Genomic DNA, 27,096 nt, shown 5'->3' with positions numbered 1-27,096 from the left:
ATGACAAATAAAGCAAATAATTAAACAAATCAAAAAGAGTTTGTTGCCTTGAGCAATAAGCTCCTATTAATTTTTCAGCACCAATCAAAACATCAGGGAGATCTCAAGCCTTTCTTTGTTGTGCTTATTTGAAATTTCGAGTGACTGTTTCTGATTGTTCAAATAGCATTTTACACAGACATTATCAGCTGTGGAACATAGAGTTCTTTTTTCTTCTTACTCTCTACTCTCTGCTCTACTCTTAATGCATTCCCATGATGCATTTTATAAGCTGGGGGTAGATGCTTCAGTGAATACCTATTCCCACCTCAGACCAATAAGCCCTGATTAAGTGGTCCAAGCAGAGAGGTGTTAAGATAATGTACTGGTTAATGGGTTGAATCTTATTATTATGTAGGATTTACATTTTATTTCTTTGATAAGATGCATCTTGTAGAATATTGCAATTAATCAGTAACTAATATCTCTCACTATCATCATATAGGCATGTAAATGCAAACAAAGATAATGCAACCCGTATCACAAACATCTCCATTAAATACATTACGTTGCAAATTAACAGTCTGGTGAATAATTAATCAAATGCTGCCAGAGTGATAAATTATAGCTGAATTACAAACCAGCCCTTCATCTTTTCTCCTCACATCAGCTGCTTCCCAGGATATCAGTCAATCTGCTGCCGTCTATTTCTAGTGCTTTTCTTCATCTTTTGATGCGCTTTCTAAATACATTCCCAGACACAAACTGTAGAACAACAGTGGGTGTACAGGTCTCTGCTCTCCTGGGGGTAGGGGTGGGAGGGTAGCAGCTCCCCATTGAGTCTTCTATGATATTGCTCAAATCTTGTGGGACTTTGAAACACTCTCACTCAGCCTTTATTATTCAACTCAGTTGTCTATCTTCCATTTTTTGACTGGTGTGTGTAACTGTCTTCCTTGGTCTTTAATCATATGCATCCCACTGTGTCTGGCTCTGGTGGCTGAGCCATATCCTTCACTTTGTGTCAGCAGCACTGGCTGCGTCTCATTCCCAAACTGAAGACGAGAGGCATCTGAGCTGCCTAATGTTCCACTACATTCAGGCAGATATATTAAATGCCCAGCTATGCAGATTAGGGCATTAACCAAGCTAATTAATGCATCAGTTATAAATGTTTCTGTTTCACTAACTTCAGTGATGTTGGAATGGAGCTAATTTGCAGATTTATGCGGTGGAATGTAGTTCTTATGTCCTATTTTTGAGTAACTGTGACAAAGTATTACAACATACAAGTATTTATATTATAGATTATTCTGTGGATATTTACTCACAGTTAGCTAAATTAATAATTTAGTGAACAACACACTGTATTAGAAAAAATATTTCCCAGAGCCCAAAATAAGGTCTTCAAATGAGAAACTGAAAAAAATATTATTTACAATGAGTTAGCTACAGTATGAGTCTTATAATCTTATCTGCACTCTTAGACTAAATTAGTTGGCTTTGCAAAAAAAAAAAAAAAAGATAGCTAAAAGATATAAAACCAAGATATTTGTTATGTTAATAAAACATTATTGGTGTTCATATATGAGGGGTTAAAACGTGCTTCTGTTGTACTATATTTCTCAGTATAGCTCAAAAGCTTTTTCTTGAAAATGTCAATCTGAAGGTCAGAAAACTGTATTCTAGGCATCAACATACAGTATGAAACTGGTCACTAGTATTTTTCAAAGATGCAAATCTGAGCCTCTGAACCCGAGCCAAACCCTATTGTAATAGCTAGATCCTCATGTCAGCATTTGCCTGAGCCAAATGAGTCCACAGGGACAAACCGCATGAATCATACAAAACCTGCTGGTAAATATCCACCATCATGAAACACTGCTGAAAAATGTCCTTTGCCCAACACGTTCTGTCAGTTCAGCCGGACCTCAGCTCAGGGGCACGACATCCTCACTGAAGCATCTCCCCTCGCCCACAAATGACACCGTTTCCCTTTGGACGTATTCAGGACTGGGAGCAAGTTTGGTCTTGCTTAGCATAGACAGAAGGTCAGAGGGGGTCAAATAACAGCTCTACAGAGGTAAACAACAACCTTGCTCCAGGTCTGCTTGTTACCAGCTCGTTACCACTTGATCTTGTTCTCAAACATGAGCGCACTAAAACAACTCATTAACAACTGATTAAAAGAGCCTCATTTAAATGCTGTGGGAGCATAACATGGATGGGGACTATAGTGGCCTTAATAATGGCATGAAATTTCCAAATTTAAACCACCTTAAATACAAAATATTTTAAGAATGTTTTGCTTAAGATATTTTAGATGAATTTTGGCTTGGCTTTTTTCTTGCTTTTCAGTACAGGTTCAGTTGACAACTCTGAAGTGTACAGTAGTTGGTGAGATGCTGCTGGCAAACACAGGCGATTTGAAGAAGTTCCTCTCCCAAGTCGACTATCTCACTAAACTTTCGCTTCTGTGCCAAGAGAATGCATCTAAACTGGCACAACAAACTCTCTGGGCCCTCTGGGCCCAGCATCCTTTTGAGGTTAAACAGATTACTACAACAACAATAAGCAGTGTACAGTATCTGTGCTCCTTCTACCAACAAGTCATTTACATCTGGACTATAACAGGACTAATAAGAATATGTACACTTGAGCTATTTTCAAACGCAATACTTCACAGCTGCTGCTGCAAAGATGATTTGATCTAATAAAATTGAGACCTCAAGCCAATGCAGAAATTTTGTGCCGTATAAAGAAATCTCAAGCTGTCAGAAGACTAATCATCAGAGGTTCTTTTTTTTTTTTTTTTTTTTTGGTTCTAGGATGCGTGAGGGATATATGTGTACTAACGTCTGCCACATTTTTTAGAAAATACTTTAATATTTTACTTCATGGCTATCGAAACAACCCCTGCTGTGTTTTTCTTCAAGACGACAACACAAAACGCAGGCAAACCAAACAGGAATGGGACTTTACAGCCATGCTAGCAGCTCTGAGACACCACATAGTTGTGCCTTGAGGTATAAACTTATATCCACACTTTAGGTCATTTTAACTTTATTAAATTGCCTAATTGATAACATAACTATCAATGAAGCCATCATGCTACCAGAAGCGTTTTAAGTAGTAAAGGAGTATGAGTTTTTATGTTATTATGAAGTACCTTACATGCTGTACCTGCTTCCTAAATATCTCTTTTTGGTTCTGTTACCTAATGTCTTGGACTTACAGAGCTGGTATCATAGCACTTTTGTTCTTTTTTCTAAATAATGAATATTTTAAACATATCTGTGACATTTGATAAATCCATCTTTACAAACAGCCCAGATTCCCCACTGTTCTGAGGCAGGCTGTTTCTAAAGTTATTAACATAAAATCTGAATAATCCATGAGCCCCCACTCTGAGTGCCCCCCCCAGCTTTGGTAGATCAATGAAATTATGATGTTATCGAATAAGGTAAATTATCTTGCACCACTGCTTTACCAAAGTAATAGCAACTGCTACAAAACTAGGCCTTTAAGTGTAAACAGTAGTTTTTAATAGGGATCTTTGAGGCCGATCCCGAATGTCAAGGGGAAGAACCCGCTGATTCACAGTTGAGAACTGTAGGAATGTGTCTAAATTTAACCATCAAAGTAAATAAAATATTTTTTCAAATGTGTCTGGAGGTGACAGTCTACAAACCACAGAGTCAGTGGTTTGACTCCTGGTTCCTTCTGGCTAAGCGTCAAAGTGTCCAAGGGCAAGACGCTACATAAAGCCGCAGCTGCTAGGACTTTGTGCACCCTAGTTCAGTTAAGTTTATTTAACATCTGCTTTGCACTAGTTTGTTTACTTTCCCTCAGTAGTTAAATAAATAATTCAAGTTTAATATCAGGGAGATTTAATAAATGCTCAAATGGCTTGCCATAAGCAGCCTCTGTCAGTGTGAGCATGCGTGTCAGTAAACCAATATTGTAAAGCTCTTTGGATAAAAGGACAGAAAACGGGGGGAAAATTTAATGGCTATTTACGGTGATGGGCAGCTCAGCAGATTACTATCCCTAGCCCACCCTAAAGCTAGTTTTTGTTTGTTTTACTGCTCTCACATCCCTATGTTCCAAGCCACTGTCAGACTTCTGACCTCTCTATGCCTCAAATAGTTTGGGGCCCATCCACTACCACTTTGTCCTATTAAGTGACACTTTGCTTGCACAACATCTGCACACAAATTGCTCTATAGCTGCAGAAATAGGCAGCATGCACCATGAGAGAAACACAGCTCTTTTCTCCAGTCTCCACCGATGACACCCATGAGACTTCACACTCACTTAAGTCTCATTTGAGATGTGGAATTATAGGCCTGAATGTGCTAATTATCCAGTCACTTTGTCATTCTGGTTTGGCTCGGGAGATTCTCACTGAGGTGTATCAGGAATATTGCATGTGGCTAGTTACGCTGAAGAGGCATCGTGGGAATCATCAACAAACACACACAGGGACCCTGCACAATAGTAAATGTTAAATCACAATAAGATTTCTCTGAGAAAGATGTGAACAATTCAGCTTCAGAGGTCGTTAGTTTACAGAAAAATTAGTTTGCAGAAAAAGCTGAACATTAGCTTAGAGGCTAATATAACATAATGTACTAATAAATTGAATGTATAGTTTGATAATATAAGAATTTGATTCTTTATTAAACAATTCATGTCTATTTACTCTCGTTTAAAATGACAATGGCTGTGATGATCCACCCAAAAGCAATCACTCAACCACAATTTCAGACCGTACTGACAGAGGATTCATGTAGGGACAAAGTCGTATAGCACTTTATGCCTCCAACACACAAAACTAACAACAGATAATAGCTAAGTCCTATTCAGTCTGAAGAAGAATGGTGGCTGCAACGCCAGCTTCTTATTTAAGCTTTATGTGACAGCAGCTTGAACAAAAATATGGCAAAAGTGAAGATTGTTGGAAACATTCTAGATCTTCTTTTGTCTCAATAATTGGCTCTGCCACCAGAACAGGCCAGTCTGTCTATTGAGCCACTCATCAGGATCTGCATCAGGAGCTTGTTTATTTCAAACCCATATGGTCAAGATGCATTTCAAATAATTTAATTTGGGAAGTTGGCACAGGGTTTTTACATCTGTACTTTCTGCCTTGCTAAATCCATTAGTTAAATGTAAAAAGTGGAAAAATTCAGCAGTTGTGTTTGTTTCAACAACTTTCATTCCTACAGAAAGAACAAAATCCCCTGGTGGGCTGAAACGTGCTTCAAATGCTGTCACATCTGTATTACTGTAAAGCTGTCCTTGTCTGTGTGTCCTTGTTTCACTGCTAACGAGTTAACGTCAGTATGTGTCAAGCTTGTGACAGACAGGCGTGAGCAGATAAATCTAACAAGCTGCTCTAGAGTTTGAGTGACCGTGTCGGGTGACAGTGTAATGTAATTAAGAAAAATGCATGCATCTAAAAATAAATAAATAAATAAATAAATAAAAAATAAAAAATCAGAAATCAGTGTCTGCTAAATATCTACTGAGAATATTAACACCAAAACTGTTCAGAATAAAAAAAAAAACAGCAGAGTAGTATGACTTGCTAATTTACACAACTAGACACTAAATCTGCCCTGAAAACATTAGATAGCCAAAAATGCAAATTAACTTAATTTTAAAATAATACTAATTATTTAAACAATACAGTTAAATACACAAAAATGTTCTTTTTTCTATAAATAATTCATGTTTATCTGTTTTTTTTTAAATCTGAAAAAAAGCTTGCCTGTTTAAACAATAAGTACACTATTGTCTAATATACACTACTGCATTTCCGCAGCTCTTACACTGCATGCGTTTCCTTGAGTGGTATTTTGATGAAATTAAGAAATCAGAAAATTTCCCAAGGCTCTTGGAAAGCTTGGTGAACCATTTCCAAGTGTGTCTGACAATCTGTATATCTGAGTCAGTGAGATATCTTCTCTGCAGCAGTCGTGTAGATGGGCAAACTGCACAAGGTAGTTTAGTATCAAAATAAGGATCCTGTGACACATAAGTGTTTGTCAAGTGTACTGCGCACTCTCAGAGGTGATGCAGTTATTTGATATCTAAAAACAATATGTCTCTGTATACAGTAGATGTGCAGATATTTGTTGCTGTGTTTCTGTGTGAACAAGGCTCCAAAGCTGTCCCAGTCTTCCCCCATTTTGCACAGATCGGTTATGACATTTTTTTTCTAATTTCATTCTAGCACATCTGATTCATCAATGTGAATGGATAAATATACATGAATTACTGCAAAACTGGTGGATTTGTTTTCACAAAAGACAAGATTCTCACTGCCCAAAGACGTCTTTGGTATAAAAATGGCATCTAGTCACATCTTTCAGGACACAAAAACAGCCTTTCCAACCAGACATGTAAATTATTTGCCCTTAAAGTATCACAAAATTGAAGAATGAATACAAATTGTCACAAATTGTCCCAGGGGAGATGAAATAACTGTCTGATGGGTTAACCCCCCTAAGAGATCACCAATCAAGGCATAAGGGAGTCGGGCTGACGGACCGTGGCAGATCACTCCCGTGACAAAGTGCAGTGTGAAGTGTAAATCTGTGTTTGTCGTCTTTATGATTGGTGACAGCGTGGCTATTTGTCAGTAGCTCCCATTAGTGCCTGTATGAGCTCTACAGCTCCTCTCAAACCGAATAGTCATCTGCATTCGCCAGGATAGATCGGCCGCAGGCAGAGAGAAAAACTGAGTGTTGGAGTGTCATGCCTCTCTTCATGGCTGCCTTTCACTATGCATATGTATTTGCTGGCGTGTGTATGTGCCGTAAGTAAGCTAAAAACTGAAGGTTTCCTTTGATGTGTGGGCGAAATGAACAGTCCACTGTGCATTTCTTTATGACCTCGAAACTGATGCTGCTGAACTCCGCGAGATAAAAGCACATCATAAACACACTGCTAGTGATTATAAACTAGGCCTGCTCCCCAGTGGAACAAATGTGTGCGCACAACTCCTGGCTTGATAATATCTATTCACACAAAATTGTGCGGGGAGCATTGCGAGCACTTTGCCACACATGTCAAATGCAGTCACGAGTTGTTTGCTTAGCAAGAGACCTTGAAACAACTCTTTTAATGCTACTTGAGGAAATCAAAACATTCTATAATTGAAGCGTCAGACAACTTGTCAATAGGCAGTAAAATGGAGTAATTGCTGCCTAGCATCTTCCGTACGACATTGACAGTTTTAATGACAGCTGAGTTTTTAAGCTTTGTGTAATTACACACCATTACGTAAACCACATTTTTATGTGGTAGAAACATTGACTGAGAGGTGGCCCAGGAGCGATCTCTGTTTTTCACAAAAAGAAAAGTTGCCCCCACTTTAGTAGTTTGCAGGGAACCACACATAAAATGTCCTCATTTAATCCCGACATGATTCTCAGGTGTTGTTGGCCTCGTCATTGCAGGCTCAATAAAAAGGGTCACAGCCTCTTTTTGCCTCCACTCTCCCTTAACTGTTCTATCTAAAGCATCTCTTTGACCCCTCCTATCATCTCTCACTTTTTTTCTCCATGCCTCCTACCTCACAGAGACCTTTAAGAGAGGCAGAGAATCCTATCCTATCAGTAACACTGCGTGGCCAGTGGCCACACAGAAAGCTTTTCATTGCTGCGGGAATGTCTCAAGCTTTGGGAAACTGTCAAACCCAGTGGACACATTGTTGGTGTTAAAGCACAAAAGCACAGCTTAAAATCAATTCGGCACACAAGCTCACTACTGAAAACTTCATTATGTTAATGTAGTCAGAGTGTACTTGAGCTTCATGGTGGGTCAGGGTTTGGCACAGAGCTATCTGAGACTTTAAAATGAGTTTACATACTAAAAATTGAGTGACACATATTTTTAAAAATTGTCCAATTAAACAAGAAGAAGTAGTGTCTTACTGAGTTTAAGTCAAGGTTGGTCTTCACCCACTCCTTGGCATCGTTATACTCTTCCATCAGTCCCATAATAAACAGCGTGTCCAGTGAGTCAATGATGGATGCTCCTCTTAGGCCACCTGCAAAATTCAGGAAAGAGGTGAGTTAAAGTCTGTTGAAACCCAGGGTGTCACACAGGAGAAATGCTTTTAACTCCATGGGAAACACTTAATTTTATCCCCCCATTTATCATTTGTAAGTACTACACTCACTACAGCTCTGATCTTTTTGGCCCCAAGCGATGCAGATCATATTTTTTAAGGAATTGTGAACAAACCAAATTAGCATTTCACATCTGGGCCACTTTTGCCTGTTGTTCCCTCATCTGATTCATAATCGATCTCTGGAAAATTTTTAAAATCTAATTTCTGGTCACATGCGTACTGTAAATTGCATTATGATAACCGAATGTCATCATTAGTCAGTGTCATATCTCACAGCTTGGAGGATGGAAACGACCATGAGAAATGCATTGAGTTTCAGATTTATTGTATATTACTAGAGAAGCTTCCGGAATCAGGCCTGGAATCAGGCATATTAGGCCACAACAATTACAAAAAGGTCCGTGAGGGAGCAATGTAATGTGAAAGTTATCATGTTAAACATTTCACGTCTTGAAAAATGATTTCACCTCTGAAAAATTCAATAAAAAGGCACAGAGCTTGAAACCACACTGAGAAATGTCTTTCACATTGCATTAAAAACACCTCTTCCCATAAATTCTTAATAACACAATATAACATAAATGAATATCATTAGGACATTTTACTGGTTGGAATGTGTCCATGTATATGTACAGTAGTAGTCATTTTATTAGGTACAATTGCACAATCTGAATTATTGTTTATAAAGTTCAGAGAAGTGACAGTTCAGTATTTTGTTTAGAATTTAAGTCACGGTCCTTGTGGTATCTCACATTATAAAGGTGTGTGAAGAACTATGCTCGTCACTTGTCAAAATGAAACAGAGAGCCATTGACTGACAGGTAATCCAGGACGCCCGTCTGTGTACTCCCTACTTATTCCACTGCTGTCATTGCAAAAAATAAAAATAAAAAATAGCTTCTTCTTGGTTTTACCTTGACTTAAAAGGGGTTCTGTGTGAGCTGTAGCTTAATAAAGAGCTAACAACATGTTGTAATTTACTGGAACCCACCCAGATGGCATTGTCTTTGAAAAAAATTCAGAAAACTAAGACCAGATTTGCATTTACTTTAAGTCAAATTGTGAGGGTTTTTTAATAAGACATATAAAATGACAACCAGTACAGTAAATAACAGATTTTTTTATAAGATGGGTTCTAGGAAGGTAGATAAGTGCCCAGATTTAACCCCAAACCTTTTAATATTGTGATTAGCAACAGTAGCTTGACAGCCTCTGTGATAAAAAGCAAAACATGAAAGTCCCTCACATGCTGAGCTTCTGTAATTGCTGCAGTGATGTTGAGTGATAATATGAAACCAGCTTTGTGTGGGCCAGATGAAAAGCATCTTCTCTCTGAGATTAAAGGCATCAGCTAAAAAGCATCAGTCACTGCAACATGAAAGTCAAGTCACTGAGGAATCAACCACCAGGGGGGAAAAGAACTAATACATTGATTATAGCAAACACTTAGCAGCTGTTTCTGGATTACTCTCAGTGTACTGTATGTGAGTCCTTCTTTAACAGTGTGTGTAAATGTCACAATTCTGGCCTGGCTGTGTAAGTCACTGTGTGTGTGTCTGTCTTTAGGAATCTCATTTGAAGCTATTCATTTCATTTTACAAACTAAATGAGAAGTGCTAAAGGATGTTTATTCTATCCTTCTGACCATTATGAGAAACTACAGTATATTTTCCTTCTCATATGACCAAATATTATGCAAATGTGGCTGAACCATATAGAGACAGCTCAGCACAAAAAATACATATTATTTCTAATGAATTACTATATAAAGCGTTGAGGGGCAAATTGTGGTTTGGAAGTTTAATAACAAGAAACTGTGACTAAACAGACAAACCGCTCAGGGGCTCAAATTGTAGATTACAACAGCAAAAATGCAATAGTGTGGAAACTGACCTGGTTAAATGAGAAAACAGGTTCAAATAAAATCACTATGTTCATCCTTGGGAACAACCTAGCCTACAGTAGATAGTTGGATTGATCTGATGTAACCATGCAGCAACCTGGCACATCAAAGTCTGTAGTTTTTTTGTTTTTTTTAATGGAAAAAAAGTAAGGAATTACTGTTGAAGCTCGCCAAAATATGCTAATTCGTAATTAGACCTTTGCATAACAAGACAGATCCTGAAAATAAAAAAATCTGGATCTCTCTCATCCACATGAAACAAAGGAAAGCAGTAAATAAAATTAACAGTTCATTCTCAGTTGCAAACGCATACACACACTGAAAAGTGTATTAGGACAAACCACTTTTTTTTAAATTCCCCAAGGCAGCAAATGTATGCATGCCAAAGCTTGATTGCCTAATTTACCCAGTGCTAACACAATAACTTTATAAACCAGACTCTGCACTGTGGACAGCTAAAGCGTTTCTTGTATAATGTGATCTAAATAACTTAGAACAGACATCAAACTGTCTTACTGTCAACAGGTCGGTTTCAATTAACAACTCAGCGCTTTTCATCTGTTAAAAGATTTTCATTCCTAATCAGTATCCACTTTTAAAGCCAAGCAGTGCGAGTTGAGCTCAATAGGATGTTTAGCTGTTATAGTTTAACAACTTTCACTACGCCTGACCTTTCACCTCATATTACTGCTTTAAGGAATGGTTGATGCGCTCAGTCAGGTGCCATGTGGAACAGGGATCAATGACAAGTGCCATATGTTGTGACTACTACTACTACTACTACTACTACTACTACTACTACTACTACTAGGTGCATTCAAGTCCTACTAACGCTTATATTATAATACAGCTCCATACCAAAACCTCACAATGTTGCTGCTCCATGCTGTAGTTCACATTTTCCACACCCTTCCACTCCTGCCATGGTTTCCCTGCTGGCAGTTAACCTGATACAGTCAGCGAGAGGGCAGTGCTGGCTCCAAGCAAGACACTTGTAGTCTACACAACTCTGGGGAACCATCTGCCGACATTGTAAGCCATATTCTAGTCCATATGCAGTGTAAAACGTATGCTGGTATCAAACCAGGAATGTAACTAAAACTTTTTTTTTTTTAGTTAGATCCAACTAAAAAAAAGTAGAACTAAAAATAGAACTAAAACTCCATTGTGTGGGACGGGACATTTTTAGTGTATTTACTGAGCTGTCTTATCTTTATTAGATAACAAACAGTGATGGTGACAACCGAGCGAAGGGGTGTAATCAGATATCTAATGCCCTCAGGTTTTGCAGGCCCAGAGGTAGCACTCTGTGGCTGCAGGCAAAGCAGACGAGTGTGGAAAATTCCTATTGAAAACAGCACCAAAGCTAAGATGATTGATTGACTCTGAGGATAGACAGAGCAGATCAATCCATCATGGTGTACTCCTTCAGCTTCCATGGTCTAAGACCCTATTTATTTCTGTAGCCCTTTGCTACAAATGGAAGGAGCCTTGGAGGATTCTCTGAAGACAAAGGCAATGGCTGTGCTTTATGGTGCATTTATAAAACATGCCAACACTGACAATCATTCTAATGTCCTCCATAATGCATTTAGCATTATATTTATTTCCCAGTAAGGCTACAAACAAATTCTTTATTCACACACTGCAGATGTATCAGATAATGTCTAGACAAATACAACCCAAAACCCAAGTTTATAAAAACAATGCATCACATCAAGTACACTCTTGGATTCGATATACACTCACGTCAATAAAAGTCAATAGAAGTGCTGGCTTCAAAGAGAGACATCAGCACATAAATGACAAAGGCTTGATTAACTACTGGGCTAAAACCTTAAGCTGCCCCTGGGCCCCAGACCCAGGAGACATTATTACATTGTTAGTGTGTATTGTGTTTTAGTATGTAGAGCTTTACTCTTTAGTTTATATTGTGCTCAGATCTGGCATGATGTATGAGTTTTTTTCCAGCATCGCAACACTGGTTGCTTTTTAAATATACATATCTGTATAGTTTTGACTTTATTATGTAAAGAGCCTTGAGATAACCATGTTATGAATTGGTGCTATATAAATAAGGTTGCATTGAAAAATTTAACTGAAACCATAAATGACAGGTTGAAGCTGCTGTAGCTATATGATGTTGTGGTTTTTTCAGTTTTATTTCTAAAATACTCATGTTGTAATATCACATAGTGACAGTAACATCCCAGCAGCACTGTAATTTCAAGATAAAACAATGATACAACTCCTGATAAAATGTCAAGAGAGCTGGAAATAAGGTCAGGACACACAGAATTAAAGAGCCTCAGAAATCTTTTAGCATGAAGGAAACATGAGTGTAAATGAAGTTGTTTCCCCTCTAGCATTATACACACGCAATGGATGGTCACGCTTAACCCCACTGTACACTAGCTCATGTGGCTGCTTTCCTTTCAGAAGGAGAGGACTAACTAACAAACCAACTAACTAACTAACTAAATACTGCCATTGCCAAATTGTCAGTCCATCGTATTAATGCATGAATCAGCAAGGACTGCTCTGTCACAGCTCTCAGCCTCTCAGTCTCCCCCCCCCTTCTGCCAACACGGCACAGAGAGAAGAAAAGGTAGGCAATGCGAAGTTCAACTTAAGGTAATGTTTGGAGTGCTGCTTGTTATAGTGTTTGCTTGACTTTGACATCACACAGTGCATATTTTACACTGAATTCAGTAGCTTTTATAAAAAATAGATCATTAGTACGGGGTTCTCACATTAGCTGTGTGCGCTCGTGCACTGTAAAACAGATCTCAGTAGATACTGAACGTCAAACCCAGTACAACACACCAAAGAGTAAAATGGCTGCATTCTGACGTACATACTTAAGCGCTGCTAATATGTCAAATCTGTTTTAAAATAAGACCATGGAAGAAGGAACACTATGCCTGCCGACGCCTGGTTTAGTGGAGGGATTCCTGTCTCGCCTGGTTTCATTTTTATAAAATAAAGAAAATTGGTTTATTATGAAATGTGTAATGTGATTGTAAAATGTAACGCAACAAAATGAAGTTAAAAGCCTTGATATTTGCTAATAGATGAAGTAGAGTAAAAGTCAATTTAGCCATAATTAAATCTACTGTACATTAAAAATGTACTTAAGTACTGTAACAAACTACTTGTCTAAGATGAGCAGCAGACCTAGACACACATTCACACACTGCCTGGTGAGTTGTGAGCTACCACCCACCTGACTTTGGCCCCCTATGATCGATTAACAAGATAAGACTCACTTATATTTTAGAAGATACAGTATGTCTCAGCATTGCTGCCAGGCTGTTCAATGATTCTGGGTCACTGATGTTTTGGCCAACGCAAGTGTAACAAAGAACAGGTCACAATAATGCATGCACGTGTGTGTGTGTGTGTGTGTGTGTGTGTGTGTGTGTGTGTGTGTGTGTGTGTGTGTGTGTGTGTGTGTGTGTGTGTGTGTGTGTGTGTGCGTGCGTGTGAGTGAGTGTGTGTGCGCGCAGGCACGTGGGCACACACCAAGCCATTAGTAAGACATTGGCTGGTGGATGTTCATTCATCATGGCTGTCAGAAGGCCAGTCAGCGTCGGTCAGAGGGGTTACATTAGACGGCCACGTGTTCACAATTACATATGATCAATTACTTACTGCAGCCTCTTTGTGTGTCGTGATACTACTGATTTTGTTTAAACACACACACACACACGTACACACCCAACCCTTAAATATCTAACAATATTAAGTATACTTTATGTAATCCCCAAGGAACAGTCTAGAGGCAACATTTCTGCTCCGATTTCATTTAACTAGCATGTAATGTATGAAATGCATGCAAAACATATGCTGAAATTTCTGAAATGCCATCTCGTGTTTATTTTAAATTCCACTGACTGAGTACATTAAAAGTGTGATATAGTTAACAAGTGAGAATAATCTTATTTTGAAGAGCTTGTTTTAATACTGTGCAGAATATTGACTTTGATATACATAAATATATTCAATTGAATACAGTATAAATTCAAAATCCTAAGAGCCATGTTGCTTTAATAAGTGTGTAGAAACAGTTTTACAGTAACCAGGTTACTACATTGCAACTAGTTCCCTGATTACCTGAGAAGCCTGGTTTCTATGCTGAATTAACATTAGACTTTTCCACCAATCTCATGACAGAACCACACCGTGACAGAACAACAAAATATTGATTAAATTAGGCTATTTAATTTAGTGGCTTTGACTAACAGCATTTGGCCCACTTCGTAAAAAATACTGACATATATTAGATATCGTGTATTGCTATTCAGCCAACATATACAGATAAAATACTTTTTGTCCGTACCACCAAGCCCCAACCCAGGGAAAAACAAGACTTTAATCAGAGCCATGCATTTTTCCATTTCAAGTTGTGACTCTTGGCACAAACAGCCAAAGGATTAAGATACAGGGTCGATAAGTCACCTGGTTGACATCAAAGTGAATCTAACTGATGCAGACACTGGGATTCACACTAATTGCACTGTACTGTTACCAGTGGTTGCCAGTATCAAATTATCAATTGCCAGGGCAATGAGCATCTTGTTAGTGTTAATGCTGCCTGGCCCCGGAGAGACATGGTTAGCGAGCCGGCGTGCCTGTGTGATGTTACAGGTTTCTAGCTGTTTGCTATTCACAGCACATGGTTGGCACCGCAGATAAAAGTGCACTAAGGAGATGACTCTGTAGGTGAGTGGACTTCTGATGGAGAGCGCCAACAGAGCAACACTGGGGAAGAAGAAGGTTAGTTTAGAGAGAGAGGGATTAAGTAGTGTTACTGAGGTGAACATGAAAATGTAAAAGTAAAAAAATGTCTGGTGCATCAATCAAGATAGATTTATCTAAAAGTAATACCAGTAACATGCTTTAGTCTCCTTGAAAAGCCGTAAACAGTTGAGGAATTTTAACAACTGAATCAACTGGATGAACTGTAATGATGATTAGTATTTGGAAATGCACACTTTCTTCCCATGTCAGCCATGTTTCAAGATTACATACAAATGTTGTTCTCTCTACAAAACTCAAGTTAAAATGAAAGCATTTTGAGCAGAAATGTTTGATTAGGCCGTCCTACAAAGAACAACAACACCATCCGTTGTTTGAGCATAATGCCCCAAAATGCCATGTTTTCATTCAAGTGACAAAAAGCCTTTAGCTTCTCTAGGAATTATGACTGTTCGCAGAAGGAAAACTAGTTTAATGTTGTCGTTAAGCCACAAACACTGCAGAAGGAGGAGATTAGATGATTGGATCAACAAGCTGTTTCATCCAGAGTTTACAGTGACTTCTGTTAAATATGACCCTGGCCCCTCGTTCATGTTAACAAAGTGTTAATTAAACCCCAATGTCCTGTTACCTTTGCAAAGGGCCTTTTTACAGTCAAAACTTTCCCTAAACCAAGTTGCTTTTGTGCCTAAACCTGGAAAAACTTTACCCTGAATTCACTGCATGTTTTTGATCTCTTGTTCTCAAAATGCAAGGATAAACTCTCAGAGCAGCTGATAACAGTGCAGCCATCATATGCAGTTTTAGTGATGCAGGGGGGAAAAAAAATCTGCTTTTGAAAAACTAGACCAGATTTAACTGGAAACTGTCAAATTCAACAAATCATACTCTCTATTTTAATCATATTTAATGTTCAAAAAGTAAAATACTCCAGGAAATTCCTTCGGCAAAAGTGGTTGAAGAAATAAAACCTTTTTTTATATATTACTGTGTGGGTTTACAGTGCAAGCAGGATGCTCCTGTAGTGACAGTGGCTTGTTTACTTTGGCTTCAACCAGGAATTGTCCAAATACATTTTGTGTTGCTTGTGTTTGTAAGCACTCCAACACACCCAAAAGTATTTCTGAGGGCCAAACAGTGTGGGTGACAGTTTAAAGATAAGCCAGCAGAGACCAACAGCATCAGAGGGAACTTGCACTAACCATGTAAGATCCTTACTTCCAGATCCTATGCTTACTACACGATGTAAGTGAGGGATACTAATCCCACTGATTATCATTGTAAAGACTGTTCTGCCAGTTTCACAGAACAAGGATGTATACATGGGGCTAATTAGATGTGTTCAATTGAATCCTTGCCTTCACCCTAGCCTGAACAAATTTGTTCTCTTTACACTTGACAAATTGTGCAGGCAACACATGTCGCATTTTCCGATCAACCGTTAAGAAAATCAATACCAAAAGACTGAAATCTCAGCATACCTTTCCTAGGTGTGTAATGAAAACTGATCATTTCAATGCTACAAATACAGTACCGCATCACCTGGTTCTGATTTTGATTTTTTATTTTTTTTTTTAACTCCCTTCAGACAAGACCAACGGCGTATTTAAAGGGAGCCTGAAAGAGCAAGTGACAGCCTCGGAGTCAGAGCTGTCTGGAGAGATCTGTTTACTGCGATGCCTTGTTTAAATCATAAGTCTAAAGAAAGCTGACCCTGCTTCAAGCAATATGCATATTTGTGCTGCATGTGAGACATTGATGTAGCACTGCTGTCCAGACGAGAGCAGTGGAAGATGAAGAAGGGAGCTGGGGTGCCTCAGAAAACAACCTAAAGATGGCCAATGACTCCTATAAGCTCATTCTTTGTGTGAACACATCATAATGTACTGCATGTGTCAGTAAAAAAATGACAATATATGTACAAATATAAGTTAATATATAAAAAACCCCTATTGTAAGTTAACTTTAATGTCAATCCAAAACTTATTTGTAGGCTTCCAGAATCCACGTTTCTTCTCACTCTAATTCTTAATCTGTTTTATTCTATTTTGATACCAGCATTATCGGTGCCTTTAATAGATGATCTGGAGCTTTTGATCATATTACATGATTTTAATCACCATTCAAAAAGGTGCAAACATCCAGTGTGATTTTAAGTATGTTACAATATGAGTTTTAAAGCAGCTTACTGACACTAGAAACAACCACAAGGTACATTTTGGTGTTACCTCTTGTAGAGCATTTAATAATTTTTATATAATCATATATCTAGCTTATTATTTGTTCTGTTCTTTGCACCTCAGTTAGGACACACAATAAATATTAGATATTTGACTGCTTAATCATTGGGTACAACATTTGCCCAAAGAGTCAGTGCTCTATCTTAGAAAAATTAAGCGGTTCTGTGGATACATCAGTTTTACTGCCTTGCTGCCATGGCTACCATTGCTGTGCATATAAATCTCTTGCCTAGCATGTGTGCACACATACACTATTTAAAATAAATAAATAAATTCCCACTACTACACAACCTACACAACAGGTTAGTCCCCATAATGGAACAGGCACTCTCCTGATTGCACCCCATGTCACCATTATGGTAATCCCACAGACAAACTGCCCTGCAACTAATGGTGCTTTGTGCCTTCCAGCTTTTCAAGACAAAATGAGAGAGTAGAATTTGATACATCAGGACACATTAGGGGCTAAATGATTTAAAAAACAAAAACAACAACAACTTTTTTTTAAAAGCAATATTGGAGTCAATCCTAATAAGCCACACAATTAAAAGTATCTGTCTCATGAAAACCTACATGCATTTGGAATGTCACGGATATGTGATTGGTTATTCTATAAAGATTTTCTAAAATGGTCAGGACAGATCTGTTGGTAAGAAAGAAATAAAATGATTGGATTATGGTGATATTTCAAAGTGTTTCCTCTAATTAGCACCACACATCAGCTTGTTTAAATCCCTCTGTTGTTTGGTGTCATCGTGTGCACCACAGGGAAATGATTGGACCAGAGGGGAAAACATAGACAAAGTTATCTGAAGAGATCAGAACGGAAATTTTAGACAATTATGCCTAAGATAAAGGTTGTTAGACCATCTCCAAGCAGCTTGATGTCTCTCTAACTACAGCTGCAAATATTATATGATATAATATGTCCATGGGACTGTAGCGCTGAACATGGCTGTATTGGAAATTGACCCCAGATTGAACTAAATAAAAAAGATCCAAGGAAAAGCTGAAGTACAATGTCAAGGTATATCTGCGTCTGAACACGCCACCCGTCGCTTTATGAGTGACAGTGAGCTCAATGGAAGAAGACACAGGATGACTCCACTGTTGAAAGAAAAACAAAACTAAAATTTACTTAAATCCCTATTGACAGGCCAGAGTGCTTTCTGGAGAATGTCCTTTGGACAGATGCAACAAAACTAGCACTTTTTGGCAAGTCACATTCGCTCAATGGTCACAGAGGAAAAAGGTTTCAAAAAAAAAAAATGCTCTCTCTTCATTGTTGTTGTTCCATGTCAGAGCTTGCTTCTTCTCAGCACGGCCAGCAGCACAAAAGCTACATTTGTTTGTGTGCAGATTCAATGTCCACTTTCACTCACGTCTCCTGCAGACAGGAGAGGGCAGCTTAATCACAGCCTAAATCGCCGTTTTGCAGTTTAAAAATTGAGTTCTGATAAACATGTTAAAGGAAATGTGCTCCACTACGGGGCCTGCAGAGGATGAGCCAGAGGCTTTAGCCACTGTAGCATCAGGGACAGCAGGAATCCTTTATTTTAGAGCATATCAATACTTAGTCTGCAAGTTCCACCAGAGAGCTCATGAATACTTGTCAGAGGGAGACGATATTAATCTCTCTTTGACTTCTGAGCTACTGTAATTTATTTTGATGCAGTACGCCGATATAAATTTCTGTCTTCTACTTTTTTGGCAAGCCTCTCTGTACTCCAGTATTGGTGGAATGTTTGTTTTAGATGCAGAACTATATTTTAAACATTATTTGTGTGATTATAATGAATTTGTAAAGGCTGAACAGAAGTTGTAGAACAAATAAATGGCTAGATCAGTGAAGGCACCAGTGTCATAAACCACAGTGTTTTAATTTGTGCTGCCCACATAAAGGTAGCAAAGTTACAAATTTGCCTAAAAATATGAAAGCGGAAACAGGGTTTGATAACTATTTTTTAAAAGGATTATCAAAAAACTATCAAAGTTTCAAAGACTAAGCAGCCAATCAACACACCTTCCCACATATTAATCTATTCACTGATAAATTCATAATGCACACAGTACAGACGTGATCAGAGAGGCTCCAGACTTCAAGCGCTACCTACATCAATCTAATTGAAGCAATCAAATTTGCCACTCTGGGAGAGCATGGCATGTCAGTGTAGCACCAGTGCCTGATATGACAGAGTCATATATGAGATTACACACCGCAGACTGTGTTATCCAATCCCTCGCCTCCACCCTTTCCAAAAGCCTCTCAACTGCATTGATCGGTAGACATGCCAGCACACAAGTACAGAGGGGATCATACATCTGATGCTCTGTCAACCCACAAAACCTGAGTGAAGATGACAGCTAAAGCTAGAGGCTCTGATTAGGTAGCTGATAAAGACTCAGCCACAGCATAACAACAACAGTTCATCCGGTCAAGTCTACAATATTTCTAATATTTAAGTACACCATCTTTTGAAGGGTTTAGCAGGGAGACAAATGTTAGAATTTTTCAGTCTCAGGTTTGATATTAAAATTCACCTTGCAAGTTTAATCTCTGATTTCTATTGGAGATAAAACAACACAGTTGTGTCCACCAGACCTTCTCTTAGCTGAATGGAGCTTCCTAGCTCACTAGCTGTGCACTGAAAAATGTGCAGCCCAACCAATTTAGGAGAGCTGTAATAACCTGTTGACAAAGAGCACCCGTCAGCTGGAGATATTAAAGTGGCCGTCTTCAAAGAGCGGCCGCTCCGCATCATTTGTGCAGCCCTGCAGGCATTTAAAGGTAGAGAGGTATGTGTGCGTCTATAGTTTGTATTTATATGCATGGTCGTACCTTTTAAGGATTGGTCTGAAGGACACCACAATTCCATCAGGTTACTAAGGTTCCGCTACTTACTGTAGCTTCTAGTATTTGAAGTTAAAGGAAACCATGAGATTATAAAAAAGAGAGATTTTAATTAAAACTATTCCACGTTTGTAATCAGTCTGACAATTTGAAGTCCATTTAAAGACCACTTGTCCGTACACTGAAAGGTATTACAGCATCCTCAACTGCAATTTCATACTCATTTACAGAAGAAATGCAAACATTGTAACAATATTTTCAACAGGAACTGGAATACGGTAAGAAAGCATCCACATTCCTCAATATCAATTCCTATTTCATTGCTCCACCTGTTTATTTTAGTGACAACCTCTTCTGTTTCAGCATGCCAGAGGCTGTTGGCATCCTTTAACAGCTCAGTGTGAAAGTTCTTACAACTCTCACTGCAGTATGCAACAGCACAAAGAATTTGTTTTACGCAACTTACTTATACCACCGCCTTTCCCGTTGCCTTCCCTCACCACTCAGGACACCACCCTGCACAGAGCCTGAGCTCCACCTTGCACTGAGAGAGTAGGTCGTTTTGAATATTGTAGCACATATGGTCATGGGTTTTTGGTGCAGAGCTCAATGCAGGAACAAAAAGATTTCTGCTCTGTGGGTTACCAGTGTGACAACAGCAACTTGGAGAAAAACCGACAATAGACAGAGAATATTCGGAAATGTAAACGCTATTGTGTCTTTTCACAGAACATAAAAGGCAATATCGATAGTGTTACTTGAGAATGAGAAAGGAGCCAAAAACTAAATGTATCTTTGCACCTGGCAGACATGGGTCTGAAGGGAATTTAAAGTAGGCATCTTGACTGAGAAGACTGGAGGTCTGATTCGTTTAAGTGGACAGTTTCAAAGATGATGGATGAAAAGATGGGCAGGCGTGTCAGCACTTAGGAGGAGTGAGACTCTTCAGCTTAGTGAAATATTAATGCTAAGAGTAGAGACGGGGTAAATTAAGGCGAAGCTTAAAAAAAAAAACTCCTGTATATTAATAGTCCCTAAAATAAGTGAATGAAGCTAAATCTGCTCCCTAATACTACCACAAGCTTAAGAGCTTGGCAGGAAATGCTTGTGATTAAAACTGGCAAACACTGATTACTACACACCAAACAGCATGTCTCCGGTTGCAAAGACGTCATCAGTGATTCCGGCAAAACGTCAGAGGACACAAATCGGTTACCACCTATTACATAAACAGAGTTTAGAGATTTCAACAGCACCAAAAACAAACATCACAAATGGGTTTGGGGACTCATCTGGACAAATCAAATTTGACCCTCGCCCTTGTACAGATCCATCGACCCTTTGACTGAATCGTTACAGTTGAACAGAGCACAATCCCTTATAATCCTCCTGCTTCATCATATATTTTGCAACCAGTTTTTCATCATCTTGGCTATAATCCCCGCGTAGAAGCTTGTGATGAAGTGCTCATGCCCACTGAGGGGAATTTGTTCTAATCCGAAAAGGGAAGAGCAGAAATTTGAAGGTGATGGGAATGTTAGAGGGCTCCACTCTCGCCTCGTCAGAGTTTAGAGGTAAAATTACTTTCCTCAAAGCAAATTAAGTCATACCTACGTTATGTGACATATTCAGTGAGGAAACCCGTCACAGCAGATCCCAAATACAATTAGTTGCTAGAGGTCATGCATTCTAGAGCCACGCAATCTAAATGTCTTTGTCTGAACCTTTCATTTCTCTTGGCACTGGATTCTACAGGAGCGATGTATCTTCATATACCCCTGTGATCTGAAAACAGTCATGCTTTCATAACCCTGTCACTAGCTATAGTGGGCACGAGTGAAGCGCCGAACCCCCGTTTATGGCGGGCTATGATCTCCAGGCAGTTGTCATTGCTTCTGTGCCAGCAGATGCAGAGCTGTGCAGCCAGGGCCGTACTTTACATGTGCCGAAACAAAACCTGCTCTGACAGCAGGTTCTACCCCAGAGCGCATTATCAGAGGCTCCGTGTCAAGTCCCTCATCTACCTGCACCTTAAATGCTCCAGCATGTCCTCACAGTTATCATTAAAAACTGCATTTCCTTCATTCCTTTGATCCAAAATTTCGTTCGTTGAGTGACTTTAACCAACTTTTTCTGACAAAAAAATCTGTCTGAGTACAAGTACATAGTGAGATAGTTTTCTTGTCTTCATACTGTAACAAATTCCTTCAAATGATTATTTTTTTTAAACTTAGCAAGTTCTTCAGTATACAGAATAATTGATGTTTGCTAGGAATTAAATTTTATATGCTTGGTGTTTCAAATTGATTACTCATTCAAAAATATGAACAAAATTTTCTACTTTATTTCAGGGATGCCACATGCCACAAATGCATTCTTTACTGGGCATAAGTATTTGGTTCTAACACTAATAATAGCTCATAATATCACTTTAATCCAAACAGCCGCAGGCATTGATCAACTGCAGGGCTGATGTTGTTACCAGTTGCTTAGCAGCCTACATCTTTTGTGTCCTATTTTAAATCATAAGAGTAAACAGCTGCTGTGAGTTTTGAGACTTGTTTTTTGAAATCATCACAGCTGGACCCTAAAAACAAAGTCAACTAGAGCTGCTCATATCTATTATACCAAGTTAACACAACACACTCTGTTTACAAAATGCTTTGACAATATGATGGCAGGATCTCAAATGTTGAATGGGACAGACAGACATCCCCCATAAGTGCTTCCCCTTGGCTGAGTTAAACATTTTTGTGTGGGTGACCGATGTTTGAACTACCTGTTGGCACCACCACCTGACTCTGAATGAGCATCAGAGAATGTGACTAAAACTTGTGAAATTATTTTGCACAGTAAACTACAGCAGTCTGTTGGTTATACAGCAGCTTTAGTGAAAAAATGACTTACAATATGTCACATGTCCAACCACCTGTCGCAGTTTGAGGCCTTATTGGTTCCAGAGTAAGTAGGTGATATTAAATGGAAGGTTTGGATGTGCTCTCCAGGGAGGGGGGAACCTGGATCCTGATTTGTCACCTGGCGCTGGTCACTATGGAGACAGATGCTTTCTACCACACCATAATGAAGCCCATGGGATACCGAAATGGATGGGGTAGAAATGTGAAGTGGGTGGTGGTGAGAACCCTTCACTCTAAGTGTGACTAATATGACAGGGGGTGATGAGCACCATTTGCGTAGCCCTTCGTTTAACCATAATGACACGGGAGGTTGTCACTCCCACCCCTGTTCACTCTAACCTTCACAATGCCCCCTTTAAGACCCAGCACAGGAAGAATTGGGAGGTAATTGTGAAGGAGGGAAAAACCTGTCTACTCTGGCTAATATTTGGGCGGAGAGGAGAGCAGGCAATTGTTAGTGAAAGCATTTGCCTGCTAAATGCTTTTAATAAAAGGGTTCTTTAAATAACAAAAAGAGGAGCGCTTTGCAAATGACAGAGGTACTCAAAGTTTCACTTAGGCCTGAGAGCAATACGCATGTGTTAGTATGCATGCGTGGGTGGGTCCAAAGTCCCTTATGAGTCTCCTATGAGCAACAATGTCTTAGCACATGTGCTGCCTCAGCAGGTGTCTGTAGATATATCCGCCACTTCCTATGATAATAATATGAAGACTATTACTACTACTACTACTACTACTACTACTACTACTACTACTACTACTACTACTACTACTACTACTACTACTACTACTAGAAAGTGAAAATCCTGCATTAATTGGAGGGGCTACCAGAACGAATAATTGCTCTCTAAAAATATATACATACATTTTGCTTTTCAGTTGCACCTCCAGACAGGGACTACTAAATAATAAATACCCAGGGCTTTATCATTTGGGCCATTGATGCAAGATAAATCAAGTCTTCAAACCCTTTCCTCCCTCCCCCTCTATTCTCCATCACGTAAAAAGCATCTGGCAGCACTTTACATCATCTGAAGAGCCCTTGGGACATTCTAATAAACACTACTGGTTTTAAATGGTCCCCAGGCAGGCACAGAGAGTAAAGGTGAGGGGTTCAGCCCGTGTCACGTGAAGCAGCTCACTTTGTATTCCAGGACCACACTTAAAAACGGCTGACCTTATGCTGTTTAAATTTACCTCTTGCAATGAAAAGGGAAAACTGAAGGAAAAGCAGTGGAAATGAAAATGAGACACAAAATCACTGCCATATGTAGAAAAAGGTCTTTTGTTTTTAATTTGTTGTAAAGAGACAGAGAGCTTTATTGCATTTGTGAACAGCAGCCTGTGGCCAATCCCCTTAATAGCCATAAGACAACTATTGTTGATGAAAATCTCTGGAAAGAGGGAGGGGAGGCTCAGCGTTATGTTCTGCCTTGTCCCCAGCATCTGTTGAACAATGGTTTGGGTTGGAATTTAATATACCATGTGTTTCAGTTAGTGACCCACATACGTAGGCACGAGGGTAATAACGTTGTTCAGAGGGATGAACACCATCCCCTTGATCCTTTGTTTAGGCTGCAAGGCTGGTTGGCTTCTCACTTTGGTGAGAGTAGAATATATATATATATATGCATACACACACACACACACACATACAGTGGGTGACTTTCCATTACAATGGGACATTATTTGCTGATGTCAAAAGAGGAAGACATTGATATGTGAAAAAGCCATGCTGCATGTGAGATGCATGAGAGCTCACTGGGATCTGTGGTTTTCTTTAAGGAATAGTTTGGCACTTTGGAAAAAAGCTTATTCACTTCCTTCCCAAAAGAGAATGGTGCTAATTTCATACCTATTTATCTAAATAATCCACATAACTCTGCAAAACCAGAAGTTGACATATAACACTTTGGTTTTTGTGAGCTTAGTGAGCTTAAGAGATGCAGGTGGATTTTGTTAATTTTCATTTGAGACGTTTACCCCTTGTATCCAGACTTTGTGCTAAGCTAAGATAACCAGTGGTAGATCCCGACATACCATCACAAAGCAGTATTAATCTTATTGTGTACCGTCTTAAAAGAAAGCCAACACACCTGATTCTGTAAAGTAAGTAACTCCTGTAAAGTAAGAAAGTAAAAAAATGTTTGAACTAGGGAAAAGTTACTATAATTTCAGCTCTGTTAATTCAAAATTCATGCTTTTAAATTATTAGTGTCTGAAGTCACAGTATTTTCATTTCAAAACAACCAAGCCTATGTACATGGTGCCCATGGTGATCACACACACCCTAAAAAGAAACATTGGCCTGCATTTCATCATATTTTTTCAGTGCAGAGAAACAAAGGAGGGATTTGATGTTGGGGTCTGAGACTGTGAGATGTTTTTATGTCACTTATTCTAAAATCCTCAAGCCCAACAAGCCTTTAACAGATGCACATTCAAAAAGCTAAGACAGCAACAGCCAAGATTCTTTGTGAGACATGGATTTGCAGCCCTTTGTCCCCTGCAGAACTCACAGATTAGAAAAAACTATACTAGCTATACTACAGGGGAAAGTTGGAAAAAAAAGTCAGCTATATGCAAACATTCTCTGATGCAGTGCACAAGAGTCTGGAGTCTTTAAAAAGTTGCCCTGACAGAAAGAAAAGGAAAAAAATAAATTAATCATCTCATGAAAACAAATTCCCACCATTGTTGGTGTGTCTGGCTACAGCTTAAACATTAGTGTCCAGTTGGAGCAGAGTATGTGAATCATGTACAACACAACTTAACCCATCCCCACAACTACAGACTCAGGCCTGATACAACAAGCTACTTTGAGAGTGAATTCACTGTAACCCTCTACTTTGCAAGAGGCTAACACAGGGGGCCAATTAGTCTCCCTGTACATCTCTGCTGTGACCAAAATGGGATAGAAATGATAGCTAAAGTTCCAAAGATGTTAGATGGACAGAAAAAGTTGACTTGAGGGATCCTCTCGAGCTTTTTCCCAGACTGATAAAGAGAAGAGTAACACTTCCTGGAGACTATCCAGTAGCCACAGACCCTCCTCTTTTACAGAGTTCTCCCAAATCTTTTACGATCTGCTGATAAAGGACTAACAACATAAACAGTCTGTCCAGCCTTATTTGGCGATGGTGAATAGTAAGATTTACCAAAGGCAAACAAAGATAGTGCAGAATAAACAAAAAGAAAACTCACAGAGTGGCTACAACTTGGTTTAGCTGAAGGAAAGTAAAATATTCAGGGCGTTTTTAAAATCTAAAATATAAAAAAAAAAAAAATAAATAAAATCCGCCAACTATATGCATAATTACCTCAGTAGTGTAATAATGTTTCAGAGAGCAAAGATCAAAACACATGAAAAAATGGTGGATTTTTGCTTGGCTTTGCTTATCTTCGTTTGGTGAGCCTGGAGTAGTGGTTTTAAGATTAGGATCAGCACTTTCTTTTAGCACTTTCTCTGCACAATGTTACCTTTTCAATGATAATGCCCTGTTCATGTTTAACAATCATTTCAATTCAAGATTGAGGGCTTTGTTCAGTTTTGCTCGGAGATAAGCTGGAAACACAGAAACATCACTACTGATACTTTTAGTTAATGCTCTCCACCATAAAAGTAGGGCATGAGTGCTCTGGGAGCCAAACATTGAAAATAATTCAGTGCACTGAGGGCTTTGGCTTGCGAGCCTTGCACAGTTAACAAGTGTCCCAAAATGACTGTGCATCACTTTCCCACACTATTTTAAATCTCTTCATATCTCCATGTTGTATTCAAGTCGTAAAAAGTTGTACAATCAGTGCCCAGGCCTTTCCTCTGAGCAATCTGACTTTTCCCTACAGAAATCTTTTCCTTGCCCTGAACTCATCCATAAATGTAAAATCCCACCTCTCATGTCAATAAAAACATGAATATCAAGCTCCAAACTTTGCAGCTAAAATATTAAATGTAAATTAAATAAAAATATTACTTAATTATGCAAGGATTGAATCCATCTGGGTGAAAGTTCATTTAATTTTATGAATACATTGTTAAATTAATGAGAATAAACTAAGTACTGCATAAACCTAGGTGAATTCCTCGTTACATAAATGTTCTGCAAGATCAAGATCAGTGCAAGCTACACACTTTATTTTCTATTATTCTTCAAAACAAAGTTGGACTGTTCCAACATATAGGCCAACAAGTTATTAAAAAATAAAAAACAGTTTAGCCCTATAAGTTGACTCTCCAAAATAAAAGCATTCAATCAGTGCGACGTCATGCAGTAGGATGGGTTTTGGTTGCTGGTTAC

General features: G+C 38.8%; 1 protein-coding gene across 2 annotated transcripts in view; it reads right to left on the bottom strand.

Moving 5' to 3' along the window:
• Window positions 1–27,096, bottom strand: part of LOC137130119 (mannosyl-oligosaccharide 1,2-alpha-mannosidase IA) — a 166,765-nt gene that overhangs the window by 63,042 nt on the left and 76,627 nt on the right. For both annotated transcript variants that reach the window (XM_067509854.1, XM_067509855.1), the window contains exon 3: window positions 7,926–8,041. In XM_067509854.1, coding sequence (XP_067365955.1) covers window positions 7,926–8,041 — 116 coding nt within the window. The remainder of the gene's footprint in view (window positions 1–7,925; window positions 8,042–27,096) is intronic.

Source organism: Channa argus, chromosome 7 (assembly GCF_033026475.1).
Source record: "Channa argus isolate prfri chromosome 7, Channa argus male v1.0, whole genome shotgun sequence".
In the NCBI taxonomy this organism is placed as follows: domain Eukaryota; kingdom Metazoa; phylum Chordata; class Actinopteri; order Anabantiformes; family Channidae; genus Channa; species Channa argus.
This window is presented reverse-complemented; position numbering and strand designations above follow the sequence as displayed.